The 19,376-nt window shown below is 35.1% G+C and overlaps 1 protein-coding gene across 1 annotated transcript in view; it reads right to left on the bottom strand.

Annotated features, from left to right (window-relative positions):
• The window catches only part of LOC138700581 (nephrin-like), a 1,373,770-nt gene that overhangs the window by 192,177 nt on the left and 1,162,217 nt on the right, over positions 1 to 19,376 (bottom strand). The window contains exon 6 of the mRNA XM_069827162.1: positions 4,504 to 4,655. Coding sequence (XP_069683263.1) covers positions 4,504 to 4,655 — 152 coding nt within the window. The remainder of the gene's footprint in view (positions 1 to 4,503; positions 4,656 to 19,376) is intronic.

Below are 19,376 nucleotides of genomic sequence, written 5' to 3'. Positions count from 1 at the left end.
AACACAGTTTGTATAGAATTAACGAATATTTTAACTTGGCTAATAATTATGATTTTCTTTATATTGACGTTGCTTTGCATAAGGTACTTTTGCCCAAGCAATAAAGTAGCTAGCTACCTATCTTTATATATATATATATATATATATATATATATATATATATATATATGTGCTGGACAACAGCCATTGGCCAATAAAAGTCCAGCACAGTGATACAATTAATACATTAAAATGAACAACTATGGTAAAAATTAAATAATTGAGATAACAACAAAATGAAGAATATAGATTGCAATGATTAATTTACAAGAATTAATACTATAAAATGTTATGGAAAGGAGTTAATTGTTACAAAACTATTACCAATTTCTATATAAGGATTACGCAAATAATATTAGCAAAGACATTGCCATATTCTAATACTTCTATACATTGAATGGATCGAAATCGCCAACATGTAAGTTAGCATGTTTAATGCATGTGGAGACCGGCGAGGAAGATTTAGAATTTCTAATATAGAAGAGTTTGTGATGTCTCATGTCCTTCATAGGAATACGAAGGCTGACACTGTTTAAGAAAGATTGACAATTAATGTCACCTTTAAGGACCTTACATAAGAATAAGTAATCGAGATCATGACGTCTAGCATACAAGCTTCGACATTTAAAGTGCTCGCATTTTTTATCATAGTTACACCCGGAGTTATTACGCAGAAATCTGTACGAACATAATGAAATAAATTTCCTTTGAATATTTTCCAGTTTTGCCGAATCAGTACTTGCAATAGAGTTCCAAACTACAGATCCATATTCGAGTTTCGATCTCACTAATGTGTAGTATAGTAATAAAAAAGAGTCAGGTGTTGAAAAAGAATAAGTAATTGACTGAATTATTACTAACATTTTTATTGCATGGTTATAAATATAATCAATGTGTTTGTGAAAATATAATTTATTGTCAATTAATACACCGAGGTCTCTAATACAATCTTTTCTGTTAATTAATATATTTTATGCTCGACAATGCCGAAATGTAGTAATTATACATCTGGTAGCAGACCTTTAATGCATATCATTAAAGTATACCTACTCATTAAAGGTCAGGTCTTTCAGCCAATGACGACTCAGGTTACAACTGTTCAGCCAATGACCGTTATAAAACCGCAAGTATCGATTATTCTCGGATATGCAATCGAAAGAGAATTAGCGAAAAGTCACGGAGGCTGGAAATCCAATACTATCGCAGAAGGTTACTGTAATAATTAGCGTTAATTGTAAATAATATTCAAATAAATTCAATTTGTCATCTCGTTTTTCAATGTCTAATTTTATTTCAATGTTACCTCTGTAGGTTCTTATGGACTAGCAAGGTCACTGTGGACATCTGTTCCTCGGAAAAAATCAATACTTTCGCGTCTGCGCACATCTCACAACATGCGGGACATTGCTCCAGGTCAGATACAATAAAATTAATAATATCAAGTTAGAAATATGGTCGAGCATAAAAAGTCGTATGAAACTCGCCTATAATGGTAATTAAGAAGCTCGTATGAAAATTATGAAACTCGCTTGCGCTCGTTTCATAAATATCCATACTCACTTCTTAATTACCTTCATTATAGGCTCGTTGCACAATGTACTATTTTAGATGATAGTTATATTTTAGTGTAGAGGTTTTCCTTATAAATGATATTACGTAAGTTTTGGATAATATTAATAATAATAATAATAATAATAATAAGATTAATAATAATAATAATAATAAGATTAATAATAATAATAATAATAAGATTAATAATAATAATAATAATAAGATTAATAATAATAATAATAATACGGTCCATCCATTACCGAGATAGAGCCACAAACGTATTACTTCATGAAATGTAGATTTAAGTGGCGAAATTCTGTTCGCAACCGTCCGAAAAATAGAAACGGCGACGCAATGTACGGCGCCACAAAATAGATAGGCCTATATTGATTTGGTAACACACGGGTGAGCATGAATAGGCCAACAACTTATTTTAAACTTTCCATCCTTAAGTTAGTAAGTGTTTATTCGTGTGTTATTCGTGGCTTAGCAATAAAGATAAACTGCATGTAGTTGTCAATCAGGTTGCAAACAATAATACCAGTCGTACTTTTGCACCTGACAGTATACAAAGTGTAAGGGGTTAGTGCCCCAACTTTAAATGATGATTACTCATGTCATAAGGAAGAAATAAATGTCTTTTTTAGTAGGTTATTTTACGACTCTGTATCAACATCTCAGGTTATTTAGCGTCTGAATGAGACGAAAATGATAATGCGGGTGAAATGAGTCCGGGGTCCAGCACCGAAAGATACCCAGCATTTGCTCATATTGGGTTGAGGGAAAACCCCGGAAAAAACCTCAACCAGGTAACTTGCCCCGACCGGGAATCGAACCCGGACCACCTGCTTTCGCGGTCAGACGCGCTAACCGTTACTCCACAGGTGTGGACAGAAAAATTGTCCTCACAGTTTTTTTATAACTGCAACATTTAACTAATTATTAAAGTTTACAATATTAGAAGTTTGGCAACGTTACTGGATGGGGAGGAGGGGGTTTACAAGTACACAGTACAGCTCAAGAGGATAAGGACATACCGACACAAAATAGATGCTCTGTTCTAATACTGGGGAGTGCCATGACAATACTGTTTTTTACATAAAACGAGCAGCAAATATAAACTTTTAATCTCATTAATAGAACATTATGGAAAATTCACATTTTTATGTAACAACAGGCCTATTGCTACTTTTTTTGTTGTACGTCTAAAATATAAAGAAATAATGGATTACTGCACAAAATCACACGAACTTCTTTTTTAATGCAACATTTCAATCCATCCTGCTTCCATAAAGCAGTACTATTTTTAAACAAATGTCTGGTTGTGCAATTTCCGAAACGGGGTAAGAGCCTCCCAGTTTCTAGTAATCGTTGAGAAACCGCTACAAATGTTCGTCAATTAGGTAATCTTTGTGGAAACGTTGACGGTACATCCTTATTGCCTCACTTCAATTACGACGACTTTCTCCATAAATTAATAACATACGATAAACTTATTCCTGAACTATGAGTGACAGTGTAAGTTGTTTATAGAATACCTGTACTGAACTGTCATCCGCTCGGCAGGAGACCTATGGACAGGGAGCTTGAACTCAGCTGAGCTGTACGTACGTCTGTGCAGAGTACTGCCTGCTGAACATGTTGCCACGTCTCTCAAGCGAGAATATTAACATATTTAAGCATGAATTTTTATTTAATCTCACGAAAACGTAATAGAACACACAAATATTTATTTAAATTAATATTAACTCTTTGCTAGATATACCTACTGATGTAATTGTTTTCGTAATTTTACTAACAATGTAAGCAGTATACTTACTTACTGGCTTTTAAGGAACCCGGAGGTTCATTGCCGTCCTCACATAAGCCCGCCATTTGTCCCTATTCTGAGCAAGATTAATCCATTCTCTATCATTATATCCCACCTCCCTCAAATCCATTTTAATATTATCTTCTCATCTACGTCTGGGCCTCTCCAAAGGTTAATAAGCAGTATAACGCAAATAAAATAAGAAAAATATTTTTTCTGAGAAAACATTCAAGTTTAAATCTATGTTGTATGGACATTTTTTGATACTGTAGACCGTCGCCGACGACTGTGAAAAGGACGGCACTTATACCCCTTACACCCTATATATATATATATATAATATTTTTAAGCTGACCTTCAAACTATAGTAGGCAAACATTAAGGGCCCTATTCATAGACATTCTTAGCGCGGGCTTCCGGTGGATGATCAGCGATCTAACGTTTTTCGTATTCATAAACCAGTATTAGCGATATGATATGAATCCTGTTTAGCACGCTCGTAGCGCGGGCTAGCGAAATGTCTATGAATAGCACCCTATATTTTTATTTCTGTGTTCTGTATATAATAGTTTCCTCATGCATCTTTTTAATGTAAATAAATAAATTCTTCTTGTTGTTGTTAAACATATTACCGGTATTGCAAATGAAAGCTACTATTTACTCTTGTCGCAAACGGGACCAGTTCATTGTCAATACGAGTATGTTTCAACTTAACGAAAATTCTAAACCGTATATTTTGTTAGAGATGTGGTGAAGTTCGGCTTGAAATTGTATGTTTGTTTTGGTAGCGAGTTCTGTTTAATGGAAGATATTGGAAACAATCTTGTTTCTGTTATTGCTTTTCATTCACTTTCTCTACATTAGGCCTATATCAAACGATTATTGTTTTGTGAGGTTCATCTTCTATCAATCCATATCCAATTATTTATATCGGAAATTTTAAAGCTGTCAATTTTATATCACATTTTTAATATAGTGGGTGAAAGCCCAAATTTTTCCATCCGCTTCTATATTGACATATTGATTCAACTCAATTATACTTTTCAATTAATTAAATTATCGTGATCCATTAAAATTGCTGTAAATTAATAAAACGCACTCACCTTTTCGACGTAATTGTCCAGAGCTTTAGTATCCATCCACCACGTAATTTTGGCCGCCGGTCGCGAACCCACGGACTGACATTCCAGTTGGTACTGCCTGTCCGCCGACAACGGCTGACTGCTGGTCAATATAGACGCACTCAACGGTTTGACTGAAAGGAAACAAAATTGGATATGTTTACTACTGGATATGTTACCTTCGATAAAGAAACAAGTTACTAATTCTCCGTCATAAATGACATCTAATTTTATTTCTTACTTAGGTTCCATTGATATAGCTTTTACTATAACAACTCCTAAAATACACGTAAGACATTGACAACACCAGTCCACACCTGTGGAGTAATGGTTGGCGCGTCTGACCGCGAAACCAAGTGGCTCGGTTTCGAATCCCGATTGGGGAAAGTTAATTGGTTGAGGTTTTTCCCTGGGTTTTCCCTCAACCCAATATGAGCAAATGCTAAGTAACTATCGGTGCTGGACCCCGGACTGACTTCACCGGCACAATTACCTTAATTTCATTAAGACACTAAATAACATGAGGTGTTGATACAGAGTCGTAAAATAACACACTAAAAAAAATAACACTACAATAAAACCCATCTCGTCTTCTTATTCATACTTAGGGGAGAGTTGGGTAGTATCGGACATCGGGTAATATCGGACAGTGAGTTTCATCTACAACCAGATGATAGTACCTGAATGACATGGTTACGTTTCTGTGATGTCACATAGAGAAACGTAACTATGTCATTCAGGTACTACCATCTGGCGGTAGATAAAAGAAACGCACTGTCCGATATTACCCCATGTCCGATACTACCCAACTCTCCCCTACGTAGTTAGTTACTTACAAATGGCTTTTAAGGAACCCGGAGGTTCATTACCGTCCTCACATAAGCCCCCACAATCGGTCCCTATCCTGTGCAAGATTGATCCACTCTCTACCATCATATACCACCTCCCTCAAATCTATTTTAATATTATCCTCCCATCTACGCTCGGCCTCCCCAAAGTTTTTTTTTCCCTCCGGTCTCCCAACTAACACTCTATATGCACCCTTTAACACTCTGTTTTATTATAATGCCATAAAATATAATGTAAATAACATATTTGTACGAAGTTATTGAATTCCGCACGTCCACAATCAATTTCGTAAACATTGTATTTACTTGTAATCATATTTTATGCCATCCTAGCATTATACTGCGCTCCAACCAGAAGAAAGTGTCAGGGGAATGCGACGCAGTGGGGCAATGCTATGAATGAATTTTGATGCCATAAGAAGTCATAAGATCACACACGTGGGTAGAAGCATCTCCATTGGCTAACTCTTAAAGCACAAACGATAACACTGATACACACATACTTGTACTACCCTAGTTACAAAATTAGATTGCGTTTAATTTCCTGGTCTTTTAATCCCTCCATACAGGAAATAGCATATGCAGTAGAGCGGATGTTTTTCAAACTGACGTTATAACGGTAATATTATCTACTTCGCTCCAATAGATGCCGCAATAGTAAGCACATTCCTTTCACGGTTAATCTCCTGGTTGGAGAACAGTACACAGGTTCTTACTACATCCAATATCGTGCGTAATCGGCTTATTATAGCACGCGTGCCAATAAAACAATGAAGTATTTGCTGTGACGTAATACCGGAACGCTTGCTATCTCGCCTACCCCTTCTATGCGCGACGTAACAAGATATGAAATGCAGGGCAGAAGGTAACGTATCAATTATTTCCAATTTTTAACAATTTTGTATCACTTTTGTAATATCACATAAAACAGTTCTGTGGTTCAGAGAAACTACAGGCCTGTTAACAAAATAAAGGAACATTTGTAACAACCTGCAAGGTCATCCATCTCTCTTTATTCAGTGTCAACGTCAGACGCAACTAATCGATACGAACATATGAAGACTCTGTCAGCTATGGATCCCGAATTTCTTTCATAATTTCTTTCCTACAATTTACAATGCTAAGACGCCATAAAGTGTTGTAGCCAAGTCGTGGATAATTTTATTATGACACTGGTGAAAATTGTCGCACTTACTATAGTTCATGCGACAAACATTCACTCATGCCATGATCACCAAGATTATCCACTTGTTGCATAAATAACTATTAAAAGCAAAAGAGAGTAGTATACCTGTCATAAAAAATCGGTAGCTAATAATAGTTTGCAATTCGTGTTTTACACTACAGTAGGCCTACATATGTCATTTAATGTTGTGTTTTAATGTAAAGATAAAGGTAAAATGAACCCCATCACAGGCCGAATCGGCTCAGAGGGGAGGTTAAGGCTCCTACCTTTACAGACAGTTGTCATTAATAACAAGGATGTAATTTTGGTAGAGGCTAAGTAATCCTAGAGCCATAGTGAATTCAGATGTATTAGATCAATGAAGAAAATCCATATCCCTACCGGGAATCGAACCTGCGATCTTTCGCCTTTGAAGCGTTACGTCTTAACCGCGACGCTACGCGCGCACCCTTGTTTTAATTTGGGAACATCAAAATATTTTACATATTCCCTCTTCATAAATTCGCCGCTAACTTTGTAATTATAAAAAAAAAAACATAGCTTATCTTACGTTTTTAATTAAATTTTAACTAATTACATTAGTTACAGCAAAAAGAAGTGATATTTAAAAATGAGAGTTAAGCTCTTTTATCTAAACACCGCCGATATAATGTGGTATAATAAATACAAATCCACACCTGTGGAGTAACGGTTAGCACGTCTAGCGGCGAAACCAGGTGGCCCGGGTTCGATTCCCGGTCGGGGCAAGTTAAGGCTGGTTCACAATAAACCGGAAACGAGAATCGGAACGAAAACTAAAACGGTAAAATTGCTAAAAGGTGTACATTACATTTAAATGTGAGCATTCACAATTACCGAAAAGCTTGCCGGAGCTCGGGATCGGGAACGGAGGGTTGGCCAAGTTTCAGCTTTGGCGTTCACGTTTCCGATCATAGCCCACTAGATTCATTCTATTGCCATCTAAAAGCTACTTTGTCGTCGTATATTTTGTATCAAGAAGATCGTGACATAACCTATGCATTATTTTGTTCTGTGCTGTGCATCATGGAGCAAGTTTTTTTTTTTTTTTTATGAGATTCTAATATTGAGTGTTGATGAAAATCCTCACGTTTACGATAAGCGGCGCGCCTCGTATAAAGATGAGAAAATGAAGGAGAATACGTGGCTTTCAATAGCTGTATCTTTGAACACCGATCGTAAGTGAATCATATTTTATTACTGTATTGGTTGTATTACACACTACATATTCATGCTTCAATTCAATAACTACTGTTGGGCTCATTTTTGTTCTATTACAAATGTTTCTTCTCTAATTATTTTACGTTATGGTAGACTTAAAATAGGTTGTGATAATAAAGATGCATGGGCATATTTATAGTACCGTACCTAATGAAATGTTTCAGTTGAAATTTCGAAGTTAGTTAACCTGTGTTTATGTTGGCTGCCTTGTACTCATGAGAGAACGCCATTGGTCAATTATACACAAATAACATCAGAATGCGTAATATCGACTTTACATATCGTTATTGACATACATATCGATATGCATAGTCGCCTACGTTCTCGGTTTATTGTGAATAAAAAATTTTCATATTCACGTCCTCTGCTTCTCGTTTTCATTCTGGTTCTCGTTCCCGGTTTATTGTGAACCAGCCTTTACCTGGTTGAGGTTTTTTCCGGGGTTTTCCCTCAACCCAATATGATCAAATGCTGGGTAACTTTCGGTGTTGGACCGCGGACTCATTTCACCGGCATTACCACCTTCATCTCATTCAGACGCTAAATAACCTAAGCTGTTGATAAAGCGTCGTAAAATAACCTACTAAAAAAATAAATACAACACGACGCAGTGTAATTAATTCACAATGAAATAAAAAATCTGATGTGCAGGAAAAAGACCATAGCCATTTTCTTCACTATTGATATTAAATAGTATATTTAAAACTGAACCGCAATTGGTATAAGAAAACTTTGGTGATTTGGACCTGAACTTCCTGAATAAGGAAATGGGATTAAGCACACTGAGGAAATGGTGTACACCTCAATAATTACCCGACATTCAATAGGGCATTGTTCTAGTGGACTGTGTCATACGTCACTTCCGGTTAAATTATATGGGGATTATTGGGACCACCGCGATTGCAGGCAAAGAGCTTAACATACAGTCCTCAATCAGAGAGGAAATGATATAATATCAGAGTTAGTAGAGAATCTCAATATATTTCGTGCTGTGCTATTGGAAACGAAGAGACTTCATTATCCAAGCTTCCAATCGATGCCTCCGATTCTCCAATTAAATGCGTCACGAAATGACGCAACATCATACCTTCCATTATCGCCACAATGACACCCAGTAAAAGCCAAGTTCCGATGCATAATGATCGGTCGATGAAGCAGTTATTATCCAAGCTTGCATTTCAAGAAGAAGAACAAAAGAATTATGTCCATTACGGATTACGACATTCTGTGCAACAAAGGATTTCGGAACAATCCCTTGAAAAGTTGTGAAATTCACTTTGGCACATCACAGACTTGATCATTAATCTCTAATTAATACCCCAGCAGAACATCAAATCCCACTACCTCTTCCATTGTACCCATAAAATAGAAGAGAATAATGGGCATTCAACTTTCTTGTAATGGAATCTTTTTCCTGAAGATTAACAATATGGTGCCATCATGTTTTGCTCCGTGGTTTATTACAATGCTTGCTGTAAGACCCGAAGTACGAAGGGTCCAACCCGGTGGACAGCAATGGGTTTTCGAGGGATCTTAACCATGTCTTCTTTCGAAAGAGAAGTAAATCCGGTATCCACAACACGGAGAACGGTAATACAACTGCTTCATTTTCTGAAATAATGCGTCGATTAGTCTTCGTATTTGAAGGGGAGGTTTAGGCGTAGTCACTGACAGTTATTTCGCTAGAAATACGCAGATTGATTGATACCTAAGCCATTAGTGCTCAGTGGCAACTTTACTTGTTTGTTTTCAAAACATGTAACAAAAACAAAAACTAAAACATGTAGCTTTCGATACAATCACAATATACTTTTGAATAAAATGGACAGATTGGGAATTAATGGAATGGCTTTAAAATTATTTAAATCTTACTTAAGTAACAGAACTCAAGCAACTAAAATAAATGATCACCTTAGTGAATCACGTAACATTGATATAGGTGTACCTCAGGGGACGATTTTAGGTCCTATTTTGTTTTTAATATATATCAACGATTTACTTAAAATTGACATTGAGAAATATTCTGGTACTCTGTATTCTTATGCTGATGATGCTGTGGTTATATCAAAATTCTAACAGTGGTATTAACATTATTAAAGAATGGCTGGATGCTCACTTACTTTCTTTGAACGTTTCTAAAACAAAATTAATGCCATTTTCATTAACAACACATGGCCTTGAGCAACTAAAAATGAATAATAACAGAAGTATAACAATACATGATTGTAACCTACCTACTTGCTCATGTAACGCTTTGAGTATATCCTCACAAGTTAAATATTTAGGCATTATTATTGACCAACATTTAAAATGGGACAAGCATATCTACTTCCTGTGTAACAGATTGCGTAAAAAATTTTCCATTCTACGCTCTTATTTACCTGTTTATGTTCTGCGTACTGTGTACTTAGCTCTGTTTCAATCAATAATTCAGTATGGTATTTTAGGTTGGGGAGGAATGGCAAAATCGACTTTCCATCCTTTAAATTTGCTCCAAAAAATTATCAAAATTTGTCTATATAAGCCTTTTGATTACCCAACGAAATTAATTTTTCAGGAATTTGGTGTATCAAATCTAGAACAAATTTGTAAACAAACATTGCTGATTTACTTCCATAAAAACCACAATCAATTTAAATTTGATCCTCACGAATACCATACGAGACAAAATTACAGTTTCTTTCTAAATACTCCCAAATGCCACACAACTACTGGATTAAAACACAGCAGAATTAATTAGAGCTTACCCTGAGCTAAGTAGTCCTACATTTAACACACACAGATTTAAGAAACAAATCAGATTAATTATTTAATTGTTTAAGCTAATTGAGTTAAAAATTGATACTCTAATATTTATGTACTTTTGTATTTTCTATTTGTATAGAGACCCTATTATTACATGGTGTATGTATTTTATTACTTATTAATGTTATTGTGCTCAATGAACTCTCTTAATTTTGTGATATATTTTGTATAACTGATCTGAACTGCGCCCGAGCACGAGCTTCTGCTCTTTCGGGCTGCAATGCCTAATGTAGCTCAAGTGTAAAAAAAAAGACATAATATTAGGTTGGCACTATTTTTTGTGACGGAAACTCTTCTAGACATAATGGACGGCTCAGTTCAAAAAGGAACAAGTCGAAATTTAAAGTTTAGAGAAACCTCAATTTTAAAGCTTCCTGTTGCTGTGAAAAATTCAATTTCAACGATACTTGAATTTGGAGTAATTTCAACGACTTCGATTGCAGCGATATTTTACTACTTAATTAACTTATTCCCAGAACATAAATTTTACCAGCAATCGAAAAGTATTGGGAATAAATTTGAATAAGGAACAAAAAAAAGTTTCCTTCCCAGGCAGGATTCGAACCACGAAAGTCTTAGTTATCAGTCTATCGTGCTCTGGAGTGAACAAGGCTCTGAAATCAGCTACAATAGTCGGTCCGGTTTTTTGCCACTACCGTACATTGCAATTCTGATCTCCATAATATAAATACAATGAAAGTTTATGAAAATAAGTTAGCATTATCTGTTTACAATAAATTTTGTGTGTTCTGAAATCCCCAAATTTCACTTTTTTCTCTTTTCATTATTTCATATACAGTTTATACCTCCCATTCAAATTATAAATAGTACATTATGCAACGAGCTTATAATGGTAGTAATTAAGATGCGAGGATGTTTATGAAACTCGCTCGTTTCATAAACATCCTCGCGTCTTAATTACCATTATAGGCAAGTTTCATACGACTTTTTACGCTCAAACATATTTCTAACTTGCAATTATTCATAAGTATTCATGTTATTGTTATGTGAGTAAGTGCAATAGCCTACCTCATAAATTGTGAGATGTGCGCAGACGCGAAAGTATTGATTTTTCCCGGGAAACGAATGTCGACATTGACCTTGATATAATCTAGAGAGTTAGATAAAATTAATCTTGATATAACCTTGAAATTGAATTCGACATTGAAAAACGAGATGACAAATTGAATTTATTTGAATATTATTTACAATTAACGCTAATTATTATAGTAACAGAACATAACCTTCTGCGACAGTATTGGATTTCCAGCCTCCGTGACGTTTCCCTTGTTGTCTTTCGATTGCATATCCGAGAATAATCGAAAATCTGAACTTTAATGAGTAGATGTACTTTAATGACATGCATTAAAGGACTGCTACCAGGTGTATAATTACTACATTTCGGCATGGTCGAGCATAAAAATATTTAAATTTATTTAGCACAATATTATATTACAGAGTGTATTTCTTGAATTTTCAGGTCATAAGTGTATATTTTATACTGCGTATTTTGGCGATTGTAGGGCATAAAAATTCTAGCCCTAATTCTGAATACCGAAACGCGCTCCAAGATTAAAACTGCATACTACCTTCATTAAAAGTTTAGTAGGTTTTTGTGAATGTAATACCAATGGAATACAATTAAAACAAATTTAATTTTTAATACCAAATGCAATACAAGTTCTACGAGTTTCCTGTAAATTAAAAGAGAAGATGACTTAAGTGCTGTTTGGAATGGAGCTATTATTTTTGTGTAAATAATATATTTATAAAAAAAAAGTAAACTTGTAATCGTATTGCGGCTTCCGAGAGATAAAATAAATATTATAATTGCAGTAATATCATTCCACGCTGTAATATCTGATGCAATTTCAAATTGTATTCGCAATTTGACACAGCGTGGGCAGGCGTGAAATCCAGCGAACTGCATTGAATTATTTCGAAACGGTAGATAGAAAATAATTGAAAGCAAGCTTTTTAACCCGGCCAGGTGTGTAACACTGCAGGGCGTCAGGCTGCATTTTTAGTAACATTACATCGGCAGCTCAAGCATTTAATTTGCTCGTAGCCGCGTCATCAGTTCAGACCCGCTCCAGTGGCTGCGTTCACACGGAAGCGTGTCAACATTTTTACTAGGGGACGCAAATCCTTCATACGCCGGTTAACCCGCGCACAGGTACAGCCCAGCAAATAATTACACTGTCTTCACCGATATCTTGTCCTTACACGATGCTTTCAATAGCAAATTCTTCCCCCAAAAACTTTGCAGTCTTGAAAACTTGATCAGACCTATGACAGTTCCAGATGCAGACCAGGAAAAACCAAAAGATATTGTTCGCTAATATGTTTTCGCGGGATATCAGCCGAATTAAGATTTTGGAATGCTCCAAGCTTTCGACTGCTATCTCTGCAGAAAGTCGAAAGGTAATATAGATGTTAGGCTGTCTCAGGTGAAACGGGATTGGTTGGCGGATCGGCAAATCCGGGGCCGGGAATTGTCATCTCTCGTAAGCTCCGCCCCTACCGGGATTCCTGTGTGAAGTTTGGCGGGCGGCGAGCCCTGTTCCGCCGGTTGGAATCGGTTGTCGTCCTCGGTCCGTGATCTTCATGACCTTGATTGTAAGAGGGCCTAAGTTGGTCCAAGGCCGGTGTCCATGCCTGACTGAGCTGGAGTCCACTGTCTCTGTTAAAGTTGTTTTTCTCCAGCTTGATCTCTATGGCCTCCTTGATTGTACGATGCCAGTAGTGGTTTGATTTGTTAATGACCTTGGTGTGGTCAAACAGTATTTTATGCTCCTTTTCTATGCTGTGTTGCGCCACTGCAGATTTTTCCGGGTAATACAGCCTCTTATGTTCATACATACAAAAGATATTGTTGTTGTTGTTTAGTCAACTGTCCGAAAACAGGTTTGAACCTCATAAGTAACACCAATAAGGCATCACTCATGAGGCAAACTAGGTCAGGAGATAACGGAGTAGGGTGGCCAGTTCCTTCTCCCCTCGAATGCATACATCGCCGATTAGCTACATATTCCACTAAACAGACTTCAGATGCATACAAACAATTGTTCTTCCTCAACAGAATTCTCTCTCTCTCTCTCTCTCTCTCTCTCTCTCTCTCTCTCTCTCTCTCTCTCTCTCTAATGGCCGGGAAGGGAATATCCCTGTGCACTTCGATCTGAGGTCTATTGTGCGCCCCTGGGGTGAGTTGCAAGCCCACCGACCGCACCTACGGCGAACCGATCTAACCGCTAACACTCTCTCGACAAGTCCCGTCTTCTTTCCAAATCCGTGTACCATTCTACCCCAACAGCCCCCAACATTCCCCACTCAAACGGTCTGAGGTGTAAGCTCCTTCTCCCATTGGGAGGGGAGTGGGTTCCGCTGCTGGCCACCAACTAGTATAGCTTGACATATCCACGGAAGCTGGCCGAGTGAGTCAGCGGTTTCGGAGGGCCTTCGCAAACGCGATCTGAAAACCAAGTAAGACAACCAGAATGATGTGGGAGGAAAGTAGCAAGAGTGATTGGGGTTCCATACGACTGATGAAGTTACCTGATATTCATTCATTGGGGTGAGGGAAAAACCCCGAAAAACCTCACCCAGGCAACTCGTCCCAAGCGGAGAATCGAAACCCCGGCCCGCTAGGTTCAGGAGAGAAGACGCTACCACGAGGCCACATCAGACTTAACAATTATATATCAGAATTACATAGTCATAATGACAGTTGTTCAATTAATTACGATTTGAAATGTTCTATTCTGAAGGAATCTACTCAAGTGAAGTACTTAGGAATATTATTACTGACCAGTATTTAAGGAGGGATGAACATATTTCTCCTTTATGTAACAAGGCTTCGTAAAACAATTTAAGTTATAAGCTTTTAATTCTTCGTTCTTACATCCCTAAACATATTCTGCTATTAGTTTATTTATGTTTGGTTTAATCTGTCATCTAGAATAGTATAATCATATGGTGAGGAGAAACAAAATTTACACTTTCTCCGCTTATATTTCTTCAAAAGCGGATAATTAAAATAAGGTTAAACAATTCGATTGTTGTTTAGACAACTATCCGAAGTCAGGTCTGGATCTCACAAGTGATACCAACAAGGCATCAATCATGAGGCAACTCTGCCAGGCTATATGGAATAGAGTGGTCAGATTAACCCACAAAATTGGCTTATGATTTCAATATTTTCCAAATTGAACAAATAAATATACTTACTTACTTACAAATGGCTTTTAAGGAACCCGAAGGTTCATTGCCGCCCTCACATAAGCCCGCCATCGGTCCCTATCCTGTGCAAGATTAATCCAGTCTCTATCATCATATCCCACCTCCCTCAAATCCATTTTAATATTATCTTCCCATCTACGTCTCGGCCTCCCCAAAGGTCTTTTTCCCTCCGGTCTCCCAACTAACACTCTATATGCATTTCTGGATTCGCCCATAAGTGCTACATGTCCTGCCCATCTCAAACGTCTGGATTTAATGTTCCTAATCATGTCAGGTGAAGAATACAATGCATTATTAAATTTGTAGGTACCATAAAAATGACTCATTAGGCAACTAGGAAATGAGATAATGGGGTAGATGTACAGATTATACAACCAACAAAATTGATTTATTCAGATGTTAATGAACAAATATATAAATACACATTATTAAAATTTTATCTTAAAAATCGTCAAAAATATAAAGAAGAACCATATGTTTATTCCACCAGAAGAAATTTGACATGTACTTTAGCTAAACCTAGATGTTACACAACCACTGGATTAAATCATAGCCAGAGTTACGAGCCACGGTTATACAGCTATTTTCATAATAAATCCTGACCTAGGTTATTTTGAGTTTAATAAATTAAAAAATATTAAGCGAATTATTTAGTATTCATATCCCTTTTTCTTTTACTTAATTTGAATATACTTATTCATTCATTCCAACTTATATTCTGTTCTTCAATTGATTCTCTACTTTTATTTTCGTAATTATCTCTATTTTGTTATCATCGTATTGGTTTTGTAATTTTATTGAATTTTCGTTATGCTCAATTAATTATAAAATAGTTATTTATAGGAACTGCAAAAATTGGTAGATAGTAGTAGTGATGATTCGAGAAGACTCTAAGATCTGCACTACACAATGAGGGCATCCCTGACCTTGAGATCTGTAGGGCCATTGCGAAGACGTCATAGGATAAACAGATGACAGGGGACAGACACTCAGTCCCGTGGAAGGGAGGTAAATATCCTCCCACATCAGGAATTAAATCACGAACCGTTTGATTGAGAAGTGCATACGCTCTTTATTTATTTATTTATTTATTTACTTAAATTCAAATATACAGAATAAAGAAAAATAATTACAAAACAAACAAAGAGAAATACAAATAAAATAATACAAGCAATATAAAAAGAAGATACAGTAGTATTAACAAAATTTGAGACCGAATGAGCAGCGCTCGTGCTCGGTCGCAGTTCAGATATAATATTAAAATAAAAAAAATAATAATATAAATAAATAAGTAAAATAAAATAGGAACTAAAATATAATTACAGCGGCAATGGAATTATATAATATAATATTAACACTAGAGAAGAATAATATCGCACGTGAAAAGTAGGACTAATATATATTTGAAAATTATAGAATACAAATATAATATAGGTTGATGAATTCATACACATAGGCTATAAATTTATTTAATCAAATTGAAGATATTAACACGTTTCTAATTTTCTTGTTATATGTTAGTGGGTTACATGTTAGAAGTTCTGGGTGTAATTTAGTTAAAGCATTGTACAACCGAGGGCCAAAATTTATGCTATGCTTTAGACCAGCAGATGTGAGACATTTAGGTTCTACTAATGTTGAATTAATATTTCGTCTTGTGTCATAATTGTGTGTCTGTAATACAAACTTATTACAATTTTTATGATAAAATTTTAACAGCGTATACTTATAAATTTCTTCAATATTAAATACATTAAATTCAGAATAAATTAATTTAGTTGGATAATCGAAACGTTTCTTCAAACAAATTTTAATTATTCGTTTTTGTAGTAAATTTAACGGACTAAGATTAATTTTTGTACTTCCACCCCAAACAATTATACCATATTGAATGATAGACTGAGTAATGGCCAAATAAACATTTCGTAGAACTCTAATAGGTAAGTAGCATCGAAGATTAACGAATTTATAAATTGTTTTAGGAAGCCTCTTACAAAGATAAGTAATGTGATGAGGCCATTTTAAATTCTGATCAATAATGATACCCAGATATTTGACATACGTGGCTTCTTTCAAAGGTGGACATTTACAACTTTTGGGATCTAAACAATTTTCACTGTGTATTATTAGTCTATATTTATCGCTAAATTTTAAATTTTGAACACTGGCAGCTGTTAACGAAAAAGGAACCAAAGTTGATTTAGATATATTTAAAGAAAGGAAGTTGGAATTAAGCCATTTTTTAACAATGTTAGCACCTATATTAGCATTTCTATATACTTCCTGTCAAGAAAACCCACTGAAAATAACTACTGTATCATCCGCATATGAATATATAGATCCATTAAATGTTTCTAAATTTATATTTAGCAGATCATTAACATATATTAGAAATAAAATAGGTCCCAAAATTGTTCCTTGCGGTACACCTATATCAATATATTTGTATTCACTAAATTGATCTTCAATTTTGGTCATTTGCCTTCTGTTACTAAAATATGATTGGAATAATTTTAAAGTTATACCTCTAACTCCAATAGTATGTAGTTTGTCCAAAAGTAAATTATGATTGATGGTGTCAAAAGCTTTCCGTAGATCCAAGAAAATACCCAAACATTTGTTTCCGATATCTAGTTCATTGATAATTTTTCCAGTAACATTAATAAGAGCATTATCAGTAGAAATATTATTGCGGAAACCAAACTGATTTTTAGAGAGGATTTTATGTTTTTCTAAATAATTTATTAATCTATTCTTTAAACATTTTTCAAGCAATTTGGAAAATGTTGGAAGTAAAGATATAGGTCTATAGCCTAGTTATTTAAATTATTTTTATCTCCAGATTTGTATATTGGAATTACTATGGCACATTTCAAAACATCTGGGAATATACCTTGCACAAAACATAAGTTAAAAGTATGAACCATGGGTTTTAATATATATTTGATAATAATTTTGAAAGTATTATTCTTAATTCCATATATACCAGGAGCAACATTATTTTTTAACTTCTTAACCAAAATAATAATTTCATCTTCAGTTACAGGGAAAAGAAACGTAACGACTAATAACCTTGATTCTTTATAATCGTTGTTGCACTACATAATACCATCACTTAAGCTTCACGAGAATCACATACTGTAGGCATAATGAACTGCTCTGACTGTACAGCGATCTCACTAACCCTTAAGGGATGAAGTGACGTCAGGTCCGCTTGCTCCCACGCCTCCTTTGTTAGTTCGCATATTTTCCGCAATTTTTGTTAACGTGGTTTTGCTGTAGACTAGCAGAATAAAAAAGGAATAAAAGAGAAAGAAGAAGGTGAAAAATTAATAATATGAATGAAACTATAAGGATGAATAAGTAATAAATGTAGTATAATGAAAAGGATTTGAAGAGGCAAATAAGGAAAACAGAACGATGGAGAATAAATTCTCTTCAAAATATGTGACTGGTTCTCAGTCAATAAATTAGTAGCCCTATTAAACTGTAACAAAATTAAGATAATTCAATTTAAATCCTGTAAAAATTCAACATCGCAAATTTAAAGCGCAATAATTGACAACAGACCTTTATTAGAAACAACAACAACAACCAAAGTTCTTAGCTTAAAAATCGATAATGTGTTAAACTGGAAAATCATATTACAGAAATTACCCCCAAACTAAATTCAGCATGCTTTGCTATTAGATCTATGCAAAATGTAAATATCAATACCTTAAAAACAATATACTTTGCATACTTCCACTCGGTAATGAAGTCTGGAATAATATTCTGGGGAAATTCCACAGATAGTAACAAATATTTATATTACAAAAATGAGTAATTATAATAACAGTAGGTGCCAAATCTAGGGAATTGAGTAGGACTATTTTCAAAAAATACAAATAATGCCCATGACTTGTCAGTATATCTTTTCAATCTTCCCCGTATGTTACACGAGAGGAGAAATCTGCATTCACTTTCTCTCTTATATCGAATTACGCACACTTCATCCCCCTATTATTTATTCGCTCGTTTTCATACTCTCTCTCGCTATCTTAATATTAATACTCGATCACAACGCGATAACACGCTAGAAATTCCACTTCACACATCATCTCTGTATTCCTCCTCTTTGACTGTTGCTACCTCTCGTCACTGGAACTCTGCCGCCTCAAGTAAAGGGCTGCAGAACATTGAAATCTTTCAAATCCAAGTTAGGAAATTATCTTATGACGAGTTGCGAAATTAACTTACTATTATGACAAGTGTTGTATTGGATGTTTCCAAGTACTCACATTTTTTTATGTTCTAGTGATATTTAACTTATTTTATATTTTTGTTTTCATATTTTCCGATAATGGTATATCTGTAATGTGATAAGTTGAGCTATATATATAATCATGATTTTCCTTATTGTGTGTACTTAAAAATATTGTATTCATTGTAACCTTTTACTGCAATATTTTATTATTATTATTATTATTATTATTATTATTATTATTATTATTATTATTATTATTATTATGTAATCGTGAAAACTTTGCAACTAATTC

The sequence above is a fragment of the Periplaneta americana genome, chromosome 5, assembly GCF_040183065.1.
Source record: "Periplaneta americana isolate PAMFEO1 chromosome 5, P.americana_PAMFEO1_priV1, whole genome shotgun sequence".
NCBI lineage: Eukaryota > Metazoa > Arthropoda > Insecta > Blattodea > Blattidae > Periplaneta > Periplaneta americana.
Note: the sequence above shows the minus strand (reverse complement) of the source record. Positions and strands in the feature narration are given on the sequence as shown.